Raw genomic sequence first — 19,549 nt, 5'->3', positions numbered from 1 at the left:
TTAAAGCAATGATAACAGTATGGTTTCATTATGAAGAAATAAAAAAGTATGTAGTACATTTATTGAGTTGATGCCAAATCGTGTATGTGAAGTGATTAAAGGAGAATAAAGGAGGACAATTAATTACTAGATATTCTCAAATTGTACAGGTATAATTTTCTATTTCCAAATGAAGTTACTTTTTATTACATAAAATCTGTGTTCAGATTAATTTGCATGTTGTAAATTGTCTTCCTTAATATTACTTTGAATCCGAAGAAGGTAATGCCCCATCTTAACATATCACTTAGGTTTCACTATTTGAGATAAATTCCTGGGACATATCCCTGCTAAAAGTTGGGACTCAGTGTATTTTACTTTTAAATCTGTTTTATATTTGTTCTTGAATTTTTAATTGATGGTGCTTGGTGCTGATTCATTAATAAAATAGAGGTAGATGCTGTTATCCATCTTACACAGTTTGTACATTTTATGTAATGGGTATATGGGAAATTATGCTTTTCCACTATTATTTAATTCTTTTGCTATTTTAGTAGGGTGGACTTAATGGCAAGTAAGAACAAAGGCTATTGGCAAAAGTATTTTTTAAGTGTTAAGATTTTTAAGCGTCAAATAACGGGCAGGCAGGAGTAGGTTTCGTGATGAACAAGAAGATAGGGAGGAGAGTGGAGTATTTCAAGACGCATCTTCCTTGAGGAGGATGAAATGGGAGAAACAATACTGAGATCTGAATTTAAGAGAGCATTAAAAGATTTAAATGGCAGAAAGGCTCCTGGAATAGACGGATACCTGTAGAATTACTGCGCAGTGCAGGTGAGGAAGCGATAGATAGATTATACAAACTGGTGTGTAATATTTATGAAAAAGGGGAATTTCCGTCAGACTTCAAAAAAAGTGTTATAGTAATGATACCAAAGAAAGCAGGGGCAGATAAATGTGAAGAATACAGAACAATTAGTTTAACTAGTCATGCATTTAAAATCTTAACTAGAATTCTATACAGAAGAATTGAGAGGAGAGTGGAGAAAGTGTTAGGAGAAGACCAATTTGGTTTCAGGAAAAGTATAGGGACAAGGGAAGCAATTTTAGGCCTCAGATTAATAGTAGAAGGAAGATTAAAGAAAAACAAACCAACATACTTGGCGTTTATAGACCTAGAAAAGGCATTCGATAACGTAGACTGGAATAAAATGTTCAGCATTTTAAAAAGATTAGGGTTCAAATACAGAGATAGAAGAACAATTGCTAACATGTACAGGAACCAAACAGCAACAGTAATAATTGAAGAACATAAGAAAGAAGCCGTAATAAGAAAGGGAGTCCGACAAGGATGTTCCCTATCTCCGTTACTTTTTAATCTTTACATGGAACTAGCAGTTAATGATGTTAAAGAACAATTTAGATTCGAAGTAACAGTACAAGGTGAAAAGATAAAGATGCTACGATTTGCTGATGATATAGTAATTCTAGCCGAGAGTAAAAAGGATTTAGAAGAAACAATGAACGGCATAGATGAAGTCCTACGTGAGAACTATCGCATGAAAATAAACAAGAACAAAACGAAAGTAATGAAATGTAGTAGAAATAACAAAGATGGACCACTGAATGTGAAAATAGGAGGAGAAAAGATTATGGAGGTAGAAGAATTTTGTTATTTAGGAAGTAGACTTACTAAAGATGGACGAAGCAGGAGCAATATAAAATGTCAAATAGCACAAGCTAAACGAGCCTTCAGTAAGAAATATAATTTGTTTACATCAAAAATTAATTTAAATGTCAGGAAAAGATTTTTGAAAATGTATGTTTGGAGTGTAGCTTTATATGGAAGTGAAACTTGGACAATCGGAGTATCTGAGAAGAAAAGATTAGAAGCTTTTGAAATGTGGTGCTATAGGAGAATGTTAAAAATCAGATGGGTGGATAAAGTGACAAATGAAGAGGTATTGCAGAAAATAGATGAAGAAAGAAGCATTTGGAAAAATATAGTTAAAAGAGGAGACAGACTTATAGGACACATACTAAGGCATCCTGGAATAGTCGCTTTAATATTGGAAGAACAGGTAGAAGGGAAAAATTGTGTAGGCAGGCCACGTTTGGAATATGTAAAACAAATTGTTAGGGATGTAGGATGTAGAGGGTATACTGAAATGAAACGACTAGCACTAGATAGGGAATCTTGGAGAGCTGCATCAAACCAGTCAAATGATTGAAGACAAAAAAAAAAGAAAAGATTTTTAACTGATTAAAGTGGTTTTGTTTTTTATGTGTATAGTACAGGGTGACCCACATAAAACACAACTCATTACGTCAATAGGTATACGTAATTGAAAAAGGCATGAATAAGTTGTTAAATACGTTTAATTATGAAATTTTATAACACCTTAAATTCTAGAGTAAATGCTGAAAGTGGCTTCCTGAATTCACACTTCCATCCTTTTCTTGCAACTGCTTTCTTAGTCTGTGACTGAATATTTAATATTGTTCCTTCAGTATTGACTTTCAGTTCTAATGTTTGTGGTTTTTTACTGTAGGCTTTTTCTTTGAAGTAATCCCAAAGAAAAAAAAAAGGCAATAGCAAATCTGGAGATCTCAATAGCCATAAGCTACAACCAATAACGTGATCATCAAAGAATTCATTAATGAAAGCAGTTATTGAATTTGTATCTTGCGATATTTTGCTTTCATGTAATAACCAACAGTATCAATATTACTCTTCCAAGAATGCAATGAATTGAAATAAAATATTCTAATATTGTTCTGCATTAATGGTATAACCACAAAAAAAAAAAAAAAATAGGATTGACAATCTTTTTTGTGAATCACACATCATATGCCCATTTTCTGCAGGTTCAGTGATTTTTCATTCACATGGGATTTTCAGTACTTCTAGATCCCACTGTTTTGATTTTTTATGTAGTTGTCAAATGACCATGCCTCATCTGAGAAAAATAGTCCATAGCATGAATCCCCTTGCTCATAAATCGACAATACCAGTGACAATAATATTCTAGCAGTTTTTCTTTGGCAGGATCAACAAGTTACTATTTGAATTTGATATGTTTGTAGGTTTAACTTTTTTCGCCCATTGAATGATTGATTTTGGTAATAATTTCAGCTGACAAGTGTCTAGTTGATTTTTTTTCTGGTGAGGCAGTATTTTGATCATTGATTTCAGTGACCATGTCTGCATGCAACACTACTTCTGATCTTGTGTATTTGCCATTAACAGAACCTATCTCTCTCTGAATTTATTCTACATAGTCGTTTATCACTTACTGTAGTATGACTCAACAATAACATGTTCCTCTTGTCAAAAAACCATCTCGCAATGCACTGAGCATTCTGATTGCTTTGTTATGGCTGCTTGTAGTATTCTACTGCATTAGTGTGCTAATCAGGTGTTTGATGAATACATTTCAATAAAATGTCAGGGTGTAGGTAGTAAGGTAGTCAACCCTACAAATTAAAAAAAAAATTTAATTAAATTTAAAAATTTTTAATTTTGTAGAAGGATGATTGATGGGTTGCATTTTATATGGAACACATTCCATTGTGAGAAATACCAACACTGTTGCAATTGATAGTGTGGTTTATTTTATATTCTGATGTTATTTTATAGGTAATCTGTGGATGTTTAGGCTCCTTATTTTCTGTTTAATTGCCAATATTAGCTAGTATGTTATACTTTACAATTTTGTTTTTATCAAGTACGGCTAATTTCAGATTTAAGTTATTAATTACTGTCAACACTTTAAAAAAAAAAAGAAATTTAAATGAAATGAAGGTTTGCTTTTATAATTAGATTTCAACAGTTATTTCCTTCAGTGTAGTCTTCCCTCCACCAATTTTTCTCCATTAAAACCTTCACTGTTTTAACTAGTTTTCCCACTGTAAGCTTCTTCTATGAGTTCATCATTTTTTGTTTCTGTATATTCTGTGAATTGTAAACTGGCTCTTGTCACTAAATGTTTTGATTTTTTAAAATATAAAATACTCAGTAGCTCTAAAATCAAGTGAATTTATTGTATGTTCAAAAAATTGGGTACTTTTAGCCACCAAAATGTTTTTCACTGAGATATGTTTTTAGCTCCATTTCCACATGGATTTAAATCATATAAAAATATTGTATGTGTAGTAAAATGCCTGCATAGAAACTTTTTAACTCCTCTGTTTGTTTTTAGGCTGACTTAAAAGTAGTTAATGATGTGAAAGGTCAGACGGTGTATAGAGACCATCTTCCTTTGCTTGGTGAACAAGGTACTGCAAGGAGTGCAAGTCATGGGTTGCAGATTGGTGATCAGGTTGGTGTTTATTTTAATGTATACTGTGTAACTTACACTTGTATGTTGTTTACATCATGCATTTATATATATATATATTTATGTATGTATGTAATATTTAAATTCTAATAAATAAACCACCTAGTACAGAATATTAAGATAAGACCTTACCTTCATTTTTTTTCATGAAAATACAAAAGTACTTTCATAAATGAAAGTGAATGTGCAGTTCACTGCTGCATTCAACTTCATCAGATTTTTCATAGTGTTTTACTAGCTTTTCACTTCCTTTTCAAGAAAATCTGCTGCCAGTGACTTAAACCATGCAGTAATGCCATTTTTGAATTTGTTGTCATTGTCAAACCTTTGTGTTGTGAAAGACTGTTTAAGGTGAAAAAAAATGAGTGAGCACTAAATAAGAACTATAAGGTGGGTGATTGAAGATTTTGAAACAAGATTTTTCCAGTTGCCTCACTTTCCGATTTGTTGTGTGTGTGGCTGGGCATTGTCATGTAAAAACAAAATCCGTGGGATAGCATCCCATCATTTGTCTTTAATAACTCTTTTAAGATTTTTTTATGAAATTTTAAAAAATATATAAAATATATACATATTATATTTCATAATATGTATAGGCATACACACACACACACACACACACACACACACACACACACGCATACACATACACATACACATACACATACACATACACAGAGCATATATACAGTGTGAGCGAGTTAGATATGTAAAAAAACATTGTTATGAATACAAAAAAAAACAGTATATTTCAACATTTATGTCTAGTTAACATTAACATCTATTGTGAATATCATTGTTACAAAGGTTCAAGGTTTATTTATTGGTTTGGAAACAGTTCATTTAGCCATGTGCATACACTCACAGCAAACTGTGGTGGAGCACCGTCTTGTTGAAGTGTGACGATGTCAACTATTCCTCTTGCTGTTAATTCTGGAAGCAACCACATGTTAATCATGTGAAGATAGCTGTGCTGGTTCATAGAACCATCAAAAAAATATTGTCCAAGCAGATGGTCTGCTGTTATTCCTGCCCAAATTGCAGTGGATTGCACTCGATTTCTTCATAAAAGTGTGGATTGTCTTTTGCCCAAAAAAAGACATTATGATTTCATGACCTATGATAAATTGCACACTCGTCTGAGAACATAATGTTTTTTGATCATTTAATGTGAGCAGCATTTCACATGCATGCACACATTGTTCCAAGTCAGTCAAATCATTCACTGAGGATGACCAAAAACATTAAACATTCAAGTCTTTCCGCATGGTCTCGCATAGTTATCACAGGATGCCTAATTCTGCAGACCGCTTACGGGTTGACTTCATTGGTGAGTGTTCAATTGATTCCACCACAGCAAGGCAAGTTTCAGTGCGAGTCTAGGCCGTCTGCTAGGTGGTGCATCAAGACCACTTCCCATCACAAAGGTTTTCTTCTGTGATGCAAATAACGTTGGTCGTGATGGTGGCAGTTTTACAAACCGCACAGTGAAGTTCCTCAAAATGTCTGTCATTGTTGTCTTTCCGTTCTTACATTTGTGAACCCACACAGAAGCCACCAAACGCTCCTCAACAGTGAAAGCACTTGTTGCCATGGTTTAACTCGAGACTATCACAACCCCCCTCACTAACCAAAGTGACAAGTGCAGGACTTAGCTTATGGTGGGAAATAATAATAAAGAGTCTATCTGCTCAACAATAGTAAAAAATATACTGTTTTTTTTGTATTGTTTTGTAATCATAACACTGTTTATCTACATGTCTAACTATACTATGCTATTAACATGTAAAGAAACTTTTTGCCCATACTGTGTACACAGTATGGGCAAAAATATGTATATATTATATATATATATATATATATCTAATTAGTGCTGTTTTACATGTTTTTAAGTGCTATTGCTTTTATATGTGCATTTATTATAGTTGTAAAAAAATACTAAATTAATATAATTTATCAAAACAAAAATTCAGTTGAGGTTAAACAGTTAATTCAAAGTACTAAAAAGTTGACAAGAGAACTAAATCAGTCTAGTGAGTGGAGAGAGAAAAGGAATTGTTTTAATCAACATGCTTATATTGTCAAGAGTGACTTACTGTAAATTCATGCTGTTGCTTGACAATTTCACTCACCTTTATAATACAGACATCTACTTGTCAAATTCAACTTCCATTCCTTTTTAAATTGATTATTGTAATTTAAGAAGTTTTGATTACAGCTAGAAATTAGATAAAAGGTGCTAATAGTATACTGTATAAAACTTCTTTGTGTTTTAACCATTTTGATAAAATGAAGAACAATTGTGCTACAATTGTTTAATTCTTATTTACTTGTTAATGGATTTAAATGTAAGTAATAATTTGGCTAATATATTTCTTTACAGCATATCATATCATGATGTCAATTAATCCATCAGTATAATTTACATCATATTTTACTTTTTGAATTATAGTACCAGTGTTCTTTGATGGTTGGGTTTCAATTAACTACACATCTCAGAAATGTGTCAATCTGAGACTGTACAAGATTACACTTCATTTACATTCATACATATTATCCTTATTCATCCTCTGAAGTAATACCCTACAGTGGTTCTGGAGGCTAAATGGAAAAGAAGTACTGTTTATTTTATAACAGTTATCCATAAAAATATTTTTATCTTATAAAGGTATTGAAATACTTTACATTAGACAGCAAAAGTGATCTTCCTTTTTCAGAATTAATAAGGAATACACTATAAATTAATGTTAAAGCTACTGGATAAACCTTATTTGAGTAATTTCCTCACCCAATAATTATTAATAAAAATGTTTAAAATTACTTCTCATTTTTTTTAAATCCTGATTTTAATTTTATTCAATAAAAAAACATGAGCAAATGAGATTTTTTTAAAAATCATTTTCATTGGTAAAATTTGTTACTGATTAATCTAATAACAATAAAGTAAGATTTCATTGAAAAAAGTAAAACTAGTTTTATACATCCTGTACCTTTTAAATAAATGTGTTTATTTATTTATTTTTTTTTAGGTTAATGTTGATTTAGAACTAGAAATAGTGCAGTCATTACAGCACGGTCATGGTGGTTGGACCGATGGAATGTTTGAGTGTCTGAACTCTACTGGAACTGTTGCTGGCATTGATGAAGATCATGACATTGTCGTTTCATATCCTAGTGGGAATAGGTAAATACTTACACATATTAAAAATACTCTGATATCTAAAAATTTAAACAACATTATTTTCTATGTATCATATTATTTTCTGTAAATTACAGGGTAGTGTGTTTAAAAATAAAATAGGCTTCATTTAATTAGTAGCTTAAGTTATATCATGTTTTAAATGTAGAGAAATCATGTTTTTAAAATTAATTTATTTTGTACAAACTGTTAAAAAAGAAAAAACGACTGATTGGGCTCAAATTTAATTTTTTAATATGTCTTGATATTCTAGAGCAGTGGTTTCCGACTGCTGCGTCACACAGTACTATTGGGGTGTGTTACAAAATTTTATAATTTAAAAATAGCTGTTATGTGATATCGAGAGTCTCTATACAATGTAATTTATACTTATGAAACCATAAATTTTATATAGTTAAATTTATTTTGAGACAAACTGTACCAGTCAATACTTGTAACAATGCTGAGTTTAATTTTTTTGCCTGCTGTTAATTTTGAGTGTTAGTGAACACTTGCAGCAGTGCTTAGTTTACTCTTCCCTAGTAATAAATAGTGTTCAGTGTTACAGTGTTGAGGGATTATACCCTCAGCATAGGTACGCTTCAAGGCTGAGGGATTTTCTACTGAAAAAACATGGCAACACTGCAAGTATTTACACTGTTTATTAGAGTCGTCAAACATATTGGCTTTTTTAGTTTATATGTGGCATAAGTAGGTAGTAGTGCAACTATTATGCAAAAGTACTTTTATATCATTGTTATGGATAAATTTCTCATCCAAAAAAGACAAGCTGAATCAGTGCTAGTTCATGTAATGTTAGTGGAAATTATGATTCCCTTCAGGATTCTCAAAAATGAGCTGTGCGTTGTAAATACAATGATGAATACATTCAGTACGGTTTTATGAAGTGTGGAGATGAATGTAACAGACATCCAAGTGTCTTATATGGAGAACTGCTTTGTCAAATCATTCAGTGGTGCTGAATAAACTTAAAAGACCTTTAGAAAGTAATCGTTCTCATGTAGCTTCAAAACCAAGAGAATATTTTAATATTTTGATCATCTTTTGAAGTTACAAAATAAAACCTCTAGTGCATTAATAAAATGCATTTCTGTTTCTGACAAAGCGTTGCATGCTTCAAATGCAGTCTGCGTTGATAGCCCAACAGGAAAAATCTTATAATGTAGGTGAGGAATTAATATTACCATCGGCAAAGAAATTACAAAAATAATGTTTGGTGATGCTGCAGAAGAAGACATATTCAAAATTCCATTATCCAATAGCATTATCAGCTGCTGAATAAAATAAATGTCTCATGACATTGAGATTATTGTAAACACTAAATTGGTGAGAGGTACTGTGTTTGTTCTACAGCTGGACAAAAGTACTGAGCAGATGGTAAATGCCAATTAATAATCTTTATTAGGATTAAATATAATTTAGGTGTTACTGAACAATTTTTATTTTCCCAAGAACTTAAAATGACTACTTCAGGCAAAGATATTTATGACTGTTATTAATTACCATGTTGAACATAGTATTTCCAGGGAAAATTTCATCTCTCTTTTAATTATGAAGCAGCAACATTATTGGGTAAAATCAAAAATTTGATAAGTTTTGTCAGGGAGTGAACCCAACTATAGTGACAACCCATTGTTTTTTGTACAGAGTGGCATTAATTCTGAGAACCGTTGATGGACATCTTTACTATATGAGTCTTAAGAATGAATATTGAAATGATCCATTATTTAAAGACACTAACCAGTTAAGTGTATACCAGCATATCTCAACCTGGGGATCATGATGATATAAAATGGGGATTACGAAATTAGTTTACAACTTTACACATTAACAATAAGGAAATCATTTTATGAGAAAAAAATCACTATAAACATTTTACTTAACATGTATAAGTACACATGTAAAGAAAATAAATTAATGATATGGCTGCATTTGTTTTTCATTTAAAAGTTTTTTATATCTACTTTAGAAACACACAAAAACAAATTGTTTTTAAGTGGTAAAAGACGATTCCTATATTTAGTGTTTAACGCAACCATAGGCAAAAAACCCTCTTCACAGATGTAAGACATGGTGAAAGGTCTTACATCTGTGACATGGTAAGACATGGTGATATTGTCAATGCTTCTGTGAGTAAATTTCTATATCACGTCGACAAACAAGGCAAAACATATCTAAATTTTCAGATGTAAATAATAGTTGTAACGTTTTATCAGCAAAAATTTAGATGAGCTAGTCGTGAATCTCAACTGGTATCGCTAGTCGTGAATCTCAACTGGTATCGCTAGTCGTGAATCTCAACTGGTTAGATACCAGTTGAGATTCACGACTAGATAATAGCTGCAACAGTGTTTTCACTAAATGGATTCAGTACCCATCTCATTTAGAAATCATTTTTATCTTCCTAAAATACATTGCCAAATGAATTTTTAGCATATTTTTGGCATATTTTTTGTGGCAAGAGCATGTCTGCAAAGGAAGCAGTGCATCTATTCTGCTCTTGGTATAAGACAGTCTTTTAATCTTTTCAGAAATTCATTGTTCTTTCCTGTTATTGCCTTTGCTCCATCGCTACAAACTGCAGTACAACTTGTCCAATGTATAGTATAGTTTTTAGTAGCTTCATAAAAAACATGAAAGAGACATTACCCTGTTGCATGACCAGGTATTGATTTGTAAAACAACATGTTTTCTTTGGTTGATCTTTCCCTGTTGCATTCATATCTCACAAAGTATAAGAACTGAGAAATGTTTGCCACATCTGTTGTTTCAACAAAACGGATACTAAAACATTCACTTGAACTCATTTACTGGATTATCTGATCGTGAACATTGGTAGTCATGTCATCCATTTGCCTGGATACTGTATCACTAGAAAGTGGAATATTTTTTCAAATTTTTTGCTTCTTCCATGCCTATTAAAACAATGATGATATCAATTTCAGCAGGTTTTTTGTGATTGTATGGGGTTTAGACATCTTAGCTACTCTTAATGCTGTGAGATACGATGCTTCAAGTGTAATTTTATCAGTACGGCTTGATTTACAAGTAGAAGCTTGTTGATTTCTCAAAGTATGTAATTTTCTTTTGAAAAGATTCAATGGTTTGTTTTTATGATATGGATATTTAGTTTCCAAGTGTTGAATTAATATTAATAGCTTCTTGCTTTCATTGGAGAGGACTTCTGATGAATCACCTCTTCCAATCCATCTGTCAGGAATCTTGATGTGTTGGAGCCGTTTGCGTTCCCACAAATTGAACATAGGCATTCTAATATCCTCTTCAACAAATGGCAAGAAATCACCTATTGGCTGGATATTCATGTTACTGGTAGAGCACAGGTGGAAGTGATCTGATGTAATGTGATTTTTTTTTGTTATAAAAAAAAATTTAAATATAAAATTGAAGTTTAATCACTATTATAAGTTGGAGCACGCGTTTTCTATACTATATGGTCAGCCATATAGTATATTCTGTCATTATGCCTACCGCGTGTGATGCTGTATTGCATCACACGCGGTAGGCATAATGATGGAATCGGCTAGCGGATGATTCATTTTCGTGACGCTCGTTTTTTCTCAGTTGACTTCCCTTCCCGAAGCCTGCATTAAGAAGCTTCACTTCAAAAGTATTAAATACTCTAATTAAGCACCTCTATAAGTGATCATCCCTAGCTCTACTCTCTTGTAAACCTGGGCCTCCTAAAATCTACAAATTTAAAATTCGAAGTTTGCCTGCCTGTTAAGAAATCATTTGTGAATGACACACCTGTCTTTTAAAATTTGCAGGATGATTTATACTTTATCCAGATTCAAATTAAACAATTTCTTAGTGTTAATGTAAAAATAAATTTTCTATCTAAATCTGTCTTGCTCCTTACATCTGCTTAAAGCATGAACAAATTATTAGATTTTAACAAATGAGTACTAACACTACCTCAGTTAAAATTTCAGCCAATTTCATCTGTCAACATCATTTGGGCAAAGCTTAGTATGCAGTTAATTTTTCAATAATTCTGCATCTCATTTGCTTGTCTAATTTTTTCTTTCTGATTTTCTTATTTGTCTGAATTCTTTATCTAAGTGTTGCTTTCTGAAGTAACTAGAATCTCTCTCTCATACTTTGGCATGTATTGTGTTATGAATAGACTAAGTTCTGAATGAGAAACTTCTCTTAAGTTTTACATAACTGCTGTATTTATTTCTGTCACTGTATATTGTGTTGGTGTTCATAACATCCAATGTGAATCATCGTAGTTCACTTATCTTCTGAATGATTTGTAATATCCTACCCCAGAACGGAGAACTGGGTTCTAAACAAACCAGTGAATGTTTAACAGGACTACTTCAGGACTGGTAGAATTGTTGTAATGCAGATTTACTCTGTTCCTTAAATTAATATGCATTTATCCATATGAAATTTACTTTATTACATTACACATTTTACTTAGGAAAGTAGTGAATAAATAGTTTGCTGTTTCAGGTGGACATTTAACCCAGCAGTTTTAACAAAATTGACTGTACCAGCTGTTAGTACAGGTGCTGGTGAAAGCCAGCAGCAGTTTGCTGTTGGAGATCTTGTACAAATATGCAATGATTTAGAGAGAATCAAAATATTACAGCGAGGTCATGGTGAATGGGCTGAAGCAATGGCACCTGTATGTATATTTTAAAACAGTATTTAACTTAAAATATGCTTTATAATAACTATTTTAAAAGTATAACTATTTTAGTATTTTCAAATTGTTGCATATGCGTGATTTCAGTTATTTCAACAAAGGAAAATAAATGTTGGCTGTAGATCATGTAACTGCTCAGAAGCTTACGTCATATTGTTAAGCTAAAAAAAAAAAAAATGCCCATTTTATCCAAAGTGGCAGCCAGTTTATCAAAATCAGTTAGCCAATGTGTTTGAATGAAAGTGAATGGAATTACTTATGTTTATTTTGCTTATTTATTTATAAATAAATTGATAAGAACTGTAAATTTACATTTAATTATTTGTATATAAAATGTATTTAGTGATGTGTATTTTTTTTGTAAAAATTTAAAATCTCTGGAAAAAGTTGTGAAAACCCTTAAAATTTGAACCTTGTACTAGAAAAATATGACTAACCTAATTTTATTATATAAAACTATTAATCTTTAATGACAGCTAAACCAAAAATATTCTTATACAGGGTCCGGCATATAAATCTGATGATTTTGCAGTAATTGTTATGTTGGCACCACTGTCAATGAGAAGGCGGGAGTGTTGTACATCGACAGGTCTATTCATGCTATTTCAGTAGCCAGTAAGTCATGGTCGGGTGAACAACAAGCGTTTGTGATTAAATCCTATTTTAAAAATAATGACTGTTATTGTAACACAGCGTTGATTTCACAGACATTTCAATTTAAATTGACACGCATCTGTTCCTAGTAGGAATACGATATTGTTGTGGGTGAAGAATTTTAGGAACACATCTTCTGCTTTAAAAATGAAACCAACAAGACGAAAACAGCCGGAAACCATTAACGCTGTAAGGTTTGCTGTTACGCAGTCTCCACAACGTTCAGCAGCGAGACATGCTGCTGCGCTAGCCATTTCTGATCGAAGTGTACGACGAATTCTTCATGCCGACCTGAAATTCCATCCGTATAAGATGATGTTAGTGTAGCAACTTAATGCAAATGATTGGGCGTCTCGCAAAGCAGCTTGCGAGGTCATCCTTGAAAATGTCCACCAGGATGCCATTCTTTTAAGTGACGAGGCACATTTTCATCTGCCAGGATTTGTGAATAAACAAAATTACTGTTATTTGGATTTGTTATTTGGCCCATATTTTTTTGAGGAGTTAAATATCGCAGATTAACAGTAACATCTCATCGATACGTAAACATGTTGAAAGAATTTCTGTGACCAAAACTAAATGACTTTCAAGGACATGAAATTTTGTTTCAACAGGATGGTGCCACCGCCCATATGGTGAGAATCGCAATGGATGTTCTGCGAGAAACCTTTCCTGGACGTTTGATTTCCCGATTTGGCGACATTCCTTGGCCAATGCGTTCACCTGATCTGACTGTTTGTGATTTTTTTCTGTGGGGTATCTCAAACATAAAGTCTTCAGTAGTCAACCACAGTCAATTGCAGAACTCAAGGAGGCCATTCAACGAGAAATTGAAGCAGTTCCACAAGTGATGATTGAGCGAGCAATGTCAAATTTTAGAATGAGGTTAAGTGAGTGTGTGAGGAGTAATGGAAAACATTTGGACGACATAATATTCAAATAAAAAAAAATCTATGTAATTCATTATAAATTGCAAAAATTGATCTTTAATTTGATATATTAAATGTTTTAATAGTATGAAACATAGTTTAATTATTATCCCTCAAAAATCGTTAGGTTTATATGTCGGACCCTTTACAATGTTTAGTTTTTTAACTGAATTAAGAAAAACATTATATTTGCTTTTTCAGCAATCTTCAATGACTGGTGCTGCTTTCACTCTGGTGATTGATTGAAACGACTCTGGGGGTTGATGTTATTGTTATTGTTTAAACCTAACACAAGAATTGATTATATCCTGAATATATTAGTATCACATCCTAATATATCCTGTCCTAGTTCACTGAAGTAACATCTGCTTCCTCCAGAATGGAGAACAGCAGAAACAGCTTTACCAATCACTGAAGAACAAAAAAGCAATTGAAACCTTTGCCACAATTTTAAAAGTATTATTTTAAAATATGTATGGTTCAGTTTGTATTAACAATTTATACCTTTCTTACAATTTTCACCATGATCATCATGGACAAAAGATCTCGAATTAGTCTGATAATTCCACTGCTATTTCAGGTAATGCTTGAGACAAAGAAAAAGCTCTGTTAAATAATTACTGAAATAAACTGGAAAATAAGAAAATGCTCAAAACAAACTGATAAAAACTAGACTAAAAAAACTATAAAAAAAATGAAATGAGAAATATATATATATATATATATATAAAATAATAAATGTGAAAATCATAATAAAGAAATGACAATTAAATAGTTATTTAACAATTAAGTAGTATGTATGAAAAACTACAAAACTGAGCATTGTTATTTATAGAAAAAACAACTTTGACCAAATTAAAAAACAACTGTTGACCAAAAAAGTAAGAGGTATTTTTTTAGGCAAACCCATTTGAAAATGTAAAGTTTTTAAAATAGTCAAACTGGCTGAAACTTACAACTCTGATTGTCAGTCTTACTTATGCAGTGCTGGATAAAATAAAAATTAATCTCATGAAAGACAGAGGGATAATGAATCTTATCCCTTTGAATATCAGACCTTCTTTAGAGATTGTTAAAAAAAAAATCGCATATTTATATTATTGTTGGTAAAAAATGATACAATGCTTATATTGACTATTTGTAAAAAATTTATAAAAATTTTTATTACCAATATTTTGTAGCAGTTTTTTTTTTAATTGTAGGAAAACGAAAACCAATGCACTATCAACTAGAAATGTTTTTTGTGGTCATATCTTATTCAAAAATTTTTCTAAAGATTAAAGAACCCAAAAACAGAAATAAAAAACCAAAAAAAATGAGTTTGAAGATTAACTCAAACTCAAGAAACAATTTTACCATGGGAATCATGATTTTTAGAATTGTCATACTTTGTGTTAAACCTGAAAATTTCATGGTTTTTGGCAAGAAATTGATAAAAGTTTAGTTAAATTTAGGCTAGAACTGTTAGTACACAAATCACTATCAGATTGACCATTCCCGATCAATTTCATTCTGTGTTCGAAATCCACTGCTCATTTTGCATATTATAGTAACTCGCTAATAAGTATTGTCAGAAAAAAATAAAACAAAACACTAAGATGAAATAAGTAGTGTTACGATCTGAATATCACAAACAACTAAAAACAATGATAAATGCACAATGTTCTTGGCTCATCTATGTACTTTGCAACACACTAGTAAATACAGTATTTTAAAAAACTGAAATAAATAAAATAAAGCATTCCTTTTCATTCCGAATGATCTATGATTTAACGACCAATTCAAACCATTATAAATGATATTTATGTATTACACAATAAACATGATTAAATATGCTCTAAAAAAAAAGAAATCATAAACTGTCAAAATAATAATTTTTGTTTACCATCTGAATATTAATTGTGATATCACATGCGACTTTAAACAATAACAAACGTAACCTCTCATAAGCGGATGCCAACCAAACTTGTAATCAGTGCTAACCTCATTTTGACACTGATGAATTTGCCAAATCATCTTTCTGACATAAAATGAGATTGACAAAAAATCACCATTTGGTCTTTTTAACATAAAACTGAACCTGACAAAAGATTGTCAAGTAGTCTTCAAAGGATTAAAGTAATCAAATAAATATTCCCCTCCTATGAACAATATATAAGAAAAGAATTAATCATTTAATTTGATAGGAAAATGTCACAGTAAGATTTTTAATAAGTTAAAAATGGTATTAGGTTTTGATTCTCTGTTGTCATTGAAAGTTGTAGTTTCATAATTCTTGATAATGTAAATTACCCAGCTATCTAATTTATCTTTATTGTGGACTTTTTTTAAAACTTTGTAGTAAACTAAATTGGGACCAGTTTCTAAACAAATGTTGGGCTGTGGCAAACGTTTATTAATCGATTTTCAATTTTTTAGTTTGCCTTATGTATCCTTAATTATAATTATTGCCCAAAATCAGCAGGTTATATACGTCTGATCGTTCCTTATAATCTTTTCTAGTTGTAGCCACAGAAATGTTAAAATTGTTATTTCTAAATATGCTTTTTACCGTACTCCTATATCAAGGGTAATATGCTATATAATTTTCCATTCTTAATCCAATTTCTCTGTATTATTTTGAAATAAGTTTTTTTTGTGGTTTTACAGGGTGGGGCAGTCAAAGCGCACCTTTTATAGATATTTAAAAAAATGTATGAAAATTTTTTTTTCATTTATTGCAACAAATGTTAAGAGCACAAGTGGAAATTAGTGAAAAAACTTCACTTTTTGAATATCACTGCAGGAAGTTGGTAAATTTTGTACACGTTGTCTGAGTCTCATACAGAAATTCTCACTAACACGTCATAGTACCACCAATGTTATTGCTAGAACTTCTTTAATCTGCAATTTTAATTCCTGTATTATTGCTGATTGTGTCTCAAAAATCTTCGAATTGAGATACCTCCTTAAAAAGGAATCACAAGAGTTCTGTCTGACAATCATGGAGGTCACTAAACATCTCCATTCCTACTAATCAGGTGGTTTGGGAAAAGGTGTTTCATCATACGGTTCACCCTGGCTGTGTGACTAGTTGCTCCATCTTGTTAGAAATGAGTGTTCTCATTCACAGGAAATTATTGAAGTTTTGGAACAAGGAAGGTTTCCAGCATTTGAACATAGTGTGCTGATGTTAGTGTAACTGCATGGTCATCATCATAAAAAAAAAAAAAAAAAATGCATGAATTATTCCATTTGATGAGATCGCACACCAGATTTTAACTTTGGCTGAATGGAAAGGCAGTTTATGAAGTTGTTGACAGTTGGCAGCAGTCCAATAGCAAAAATTGTGTTAATTAACATATCCACTGAAGTGGAAATGAACTTCATCACTCATCCATAGATTATTATCGATGAGCTGTGGGACATCTTCAAGCAGCTGTAACATGCTCACCAAAACCAGTGTGGATAGGATAATCTTCAAGGTTCAAGCATGGACTGTTTGCATTTTATATAGGTGTAGGTGCAAGTTGTGCAAAGTTCTCCTTACTGTTGAGTCAAGAATCCAAGAGCAATGCTATGGCACCTCGCAGATCTTTGGCGGCTTCCTTATAATCGCTAGTCATATAGCCTCCACATTCTTGGCAGTCCTAACAGTTCTTGCACTACCATCTGTTTTTGTTGTTGTTTGACCCATTGTTTTTAAGTTGTTAGCCCAAACAGAAATGGCAACTTGGAACAAGAGCACAAGACGGAAGGTGAAAATTTAGGTGGAATTCATGTTTTTCATGGACATAACTTCAACCATTTTGTAAATACATTGTAACAGTAAAACTGTGTCATTCACCAGTCCAGTGCTGCACGGTTACTAAACTCCCAAATACGTAGAACCTAAGATCACTGCCAGCTTCCCCCGCAATACAAGCTTCTGAGAAATGTGCATTTTTACTGTCCCACCTGTATTTACTAATTATTTTTGTCAGTTTTTTGAGCATGTGGCTAGTGGTCCTTCTAGTAAAACCATTAAACTCAATTGTATCCTTAATAAAATTTGTTTCTGTGCTATAAAGTTCCAGATCTGGTGATATTTATGTATTATGTCCCTTACTTGTAACGGTTGTAACTCCCTGAAATGAGTCACAAAAGTGAATAAAAAAATGACTTGGCCATCTTTAAGAATAACAAGCATAGGGTGCCAGACTTGTCAAACTAAGGAGTGAAGTGGTTTTCTGTTGCCTTTATTGAGCTAAATATATAGTCATGTGTCAGCAAGGAATTCTGATTGATGATTCTTGTACCTCAGGTGGTTTAAATGAATCACTGCTCTGAAAAGACAGATAGTTAAAACAATAAATTATTGCACCTCTCTCTGTTGTGAAAGGTTGTATAATACACTGCTTCAGCTCAGTGGAAGCTGTTACCTATGTTGCATTGTATGTTAGAGCGATTGGTGATATATATCAGTTTGTATATGTGTACCTTTTCTGTAAATATAAAAAGTGATTTTAATAATTTTAAGTCAAAAAATGATAACATTGCTTACCTTCAGTTTCATAGATAATTTCCTGTTTTTGCTAATTTGATTTTAACAAAATTTTTAATGTGATAAGAATTAATTATCAAAAATGGCAAAAACATTATTCACATATCTCATCAAAACTTATGGAAATTAGTGAGGATCTCTTTTAAGTTTAATTTTTACATTGTTCATTAAAAGATAGCCTAGAGTTTAATCGGGCAGTTTTTCATTGCTGCTCCATCAATTTATTTATTAACATTTGTAATGAAAAATTTTTTATTATAAATATAAACCTTTTACAGTAACTACTGAAAAAAACCGTACGTTACTACTCTTCTCAGTGGTTTCTTTTCTGAATAAAAAAATAACTTTATAATGATTTTTTATAAACTTGTTTTATAAGCACTGTTTGTTTATTAATTAATAATTATTATTTCTCCACTAACATTTATTTATTCATTATGTACTAATTCCTCAATCTACTACTGATTGTTTTTATAGTTATGATTACCTAATTTTTTTGTAATTGGTTCTTCACTGTTTTCTTGTTCAAAATATAGTATTAGAGATATGTAATGAAAGAATAAAGTTGATGTAAAAATTAATTTATTTCTTATGTTTATTTGTTTGATTTTTTTCTAACTGTTACTGTGCAATATAAATAAGATTTAAGTCATTTCTTTTAATGTGACTGATGTAGATTTCCTGTCATACAGGGGTATTGCTATTTGTTTTATACCTTCCCTTCCCTCTTCAAGGTCAAAATCAGTCACCATTTCTACCTTTTTTCTTTGTTCACTGAGGCCATCATCATGTGACAGACTACATGTTACCATTTACGTTAGTTTTTTCTTATTAGCATAAATATACGAACAGTAGTTTTTATTTGATATTTTATTAGTTTTTGTAAGTTTTAAGTTTATAAATATGTCTAGTGACAACGGTGACAGACTAAATACTAGTTTGGAAATAAATGAAGTGTTTTCTCAACTTGAGAGGGAGGACTGTGATGAGCAAGATAGTTTGTATTTTTTATGAAATGCTGAACAGTATTCTAATCAAGTCTTTTGTGGTATATGTATATCAAGCAGTCAAAAACAAGATAAAGCCAATGGCAAGAAGAGTGTTTGCAAAGAAAATCAGCATGGATTTTACCATTCCAAACTTTCAAGAGAGCCAAAAGATGCTTAACTTATCAAGGACTGTCTAGTGAAATATCAATGATGTTGTCCATCGACTTTTCAAGCTGATAATGATCATCAAGAAGTTGTA

At 31.7% G+C, this 19,549-nt stretch overlaps 1 protein-coding gene across 1 annotated transcript in view; it reads left to right on the top strand.

Moving 5' to 3' along the window:
• mib1 (E3 ubiquitin-protein ligase mind bomb 1) overlaps positions 1 to 19,549 on the top strand; it is a 276,457-nt gene that overhangs the window by 27,591 nt on the left and 229,317 nt on the right. The window contains exons 5-7 of the mRNA XM_075356782.1: positions 4,182 to 4,301; positions 7,349 to 7,503; positions 12,001 to 12,175. Of these exons, the coding sequence (XP_075212897.1) occupies positions 4,182 to 4,301; positions 7,349 to 7,503; positions 12,001 to 12,175 (450 nt within the window). The remainder of the gene's footprint in view (positions 1 to 4,181; positions 4,302 to 7,348; positions 7,504 to 12,000; positions 12,176 to 19,549) is intronic.

The sequence above is a fragment of the Lycorma delicatula genome, chromosome 2 (genome assembly GCF_047948215.1).
Source record: "Lycorma delicatula isolate Av1 chromosome 2, ASM4794821v1, whole genome shotgun sequence".
Lineage (NCBI taxonomy): Eukaryota > Metazoa > Arthropoda > Insecta > Hemiptera > Fulgoridae > Lycorma > Lycorma delicatula.
This window is presented reverse-complemented; position numbering and strand designations above follow the sequence as displayed.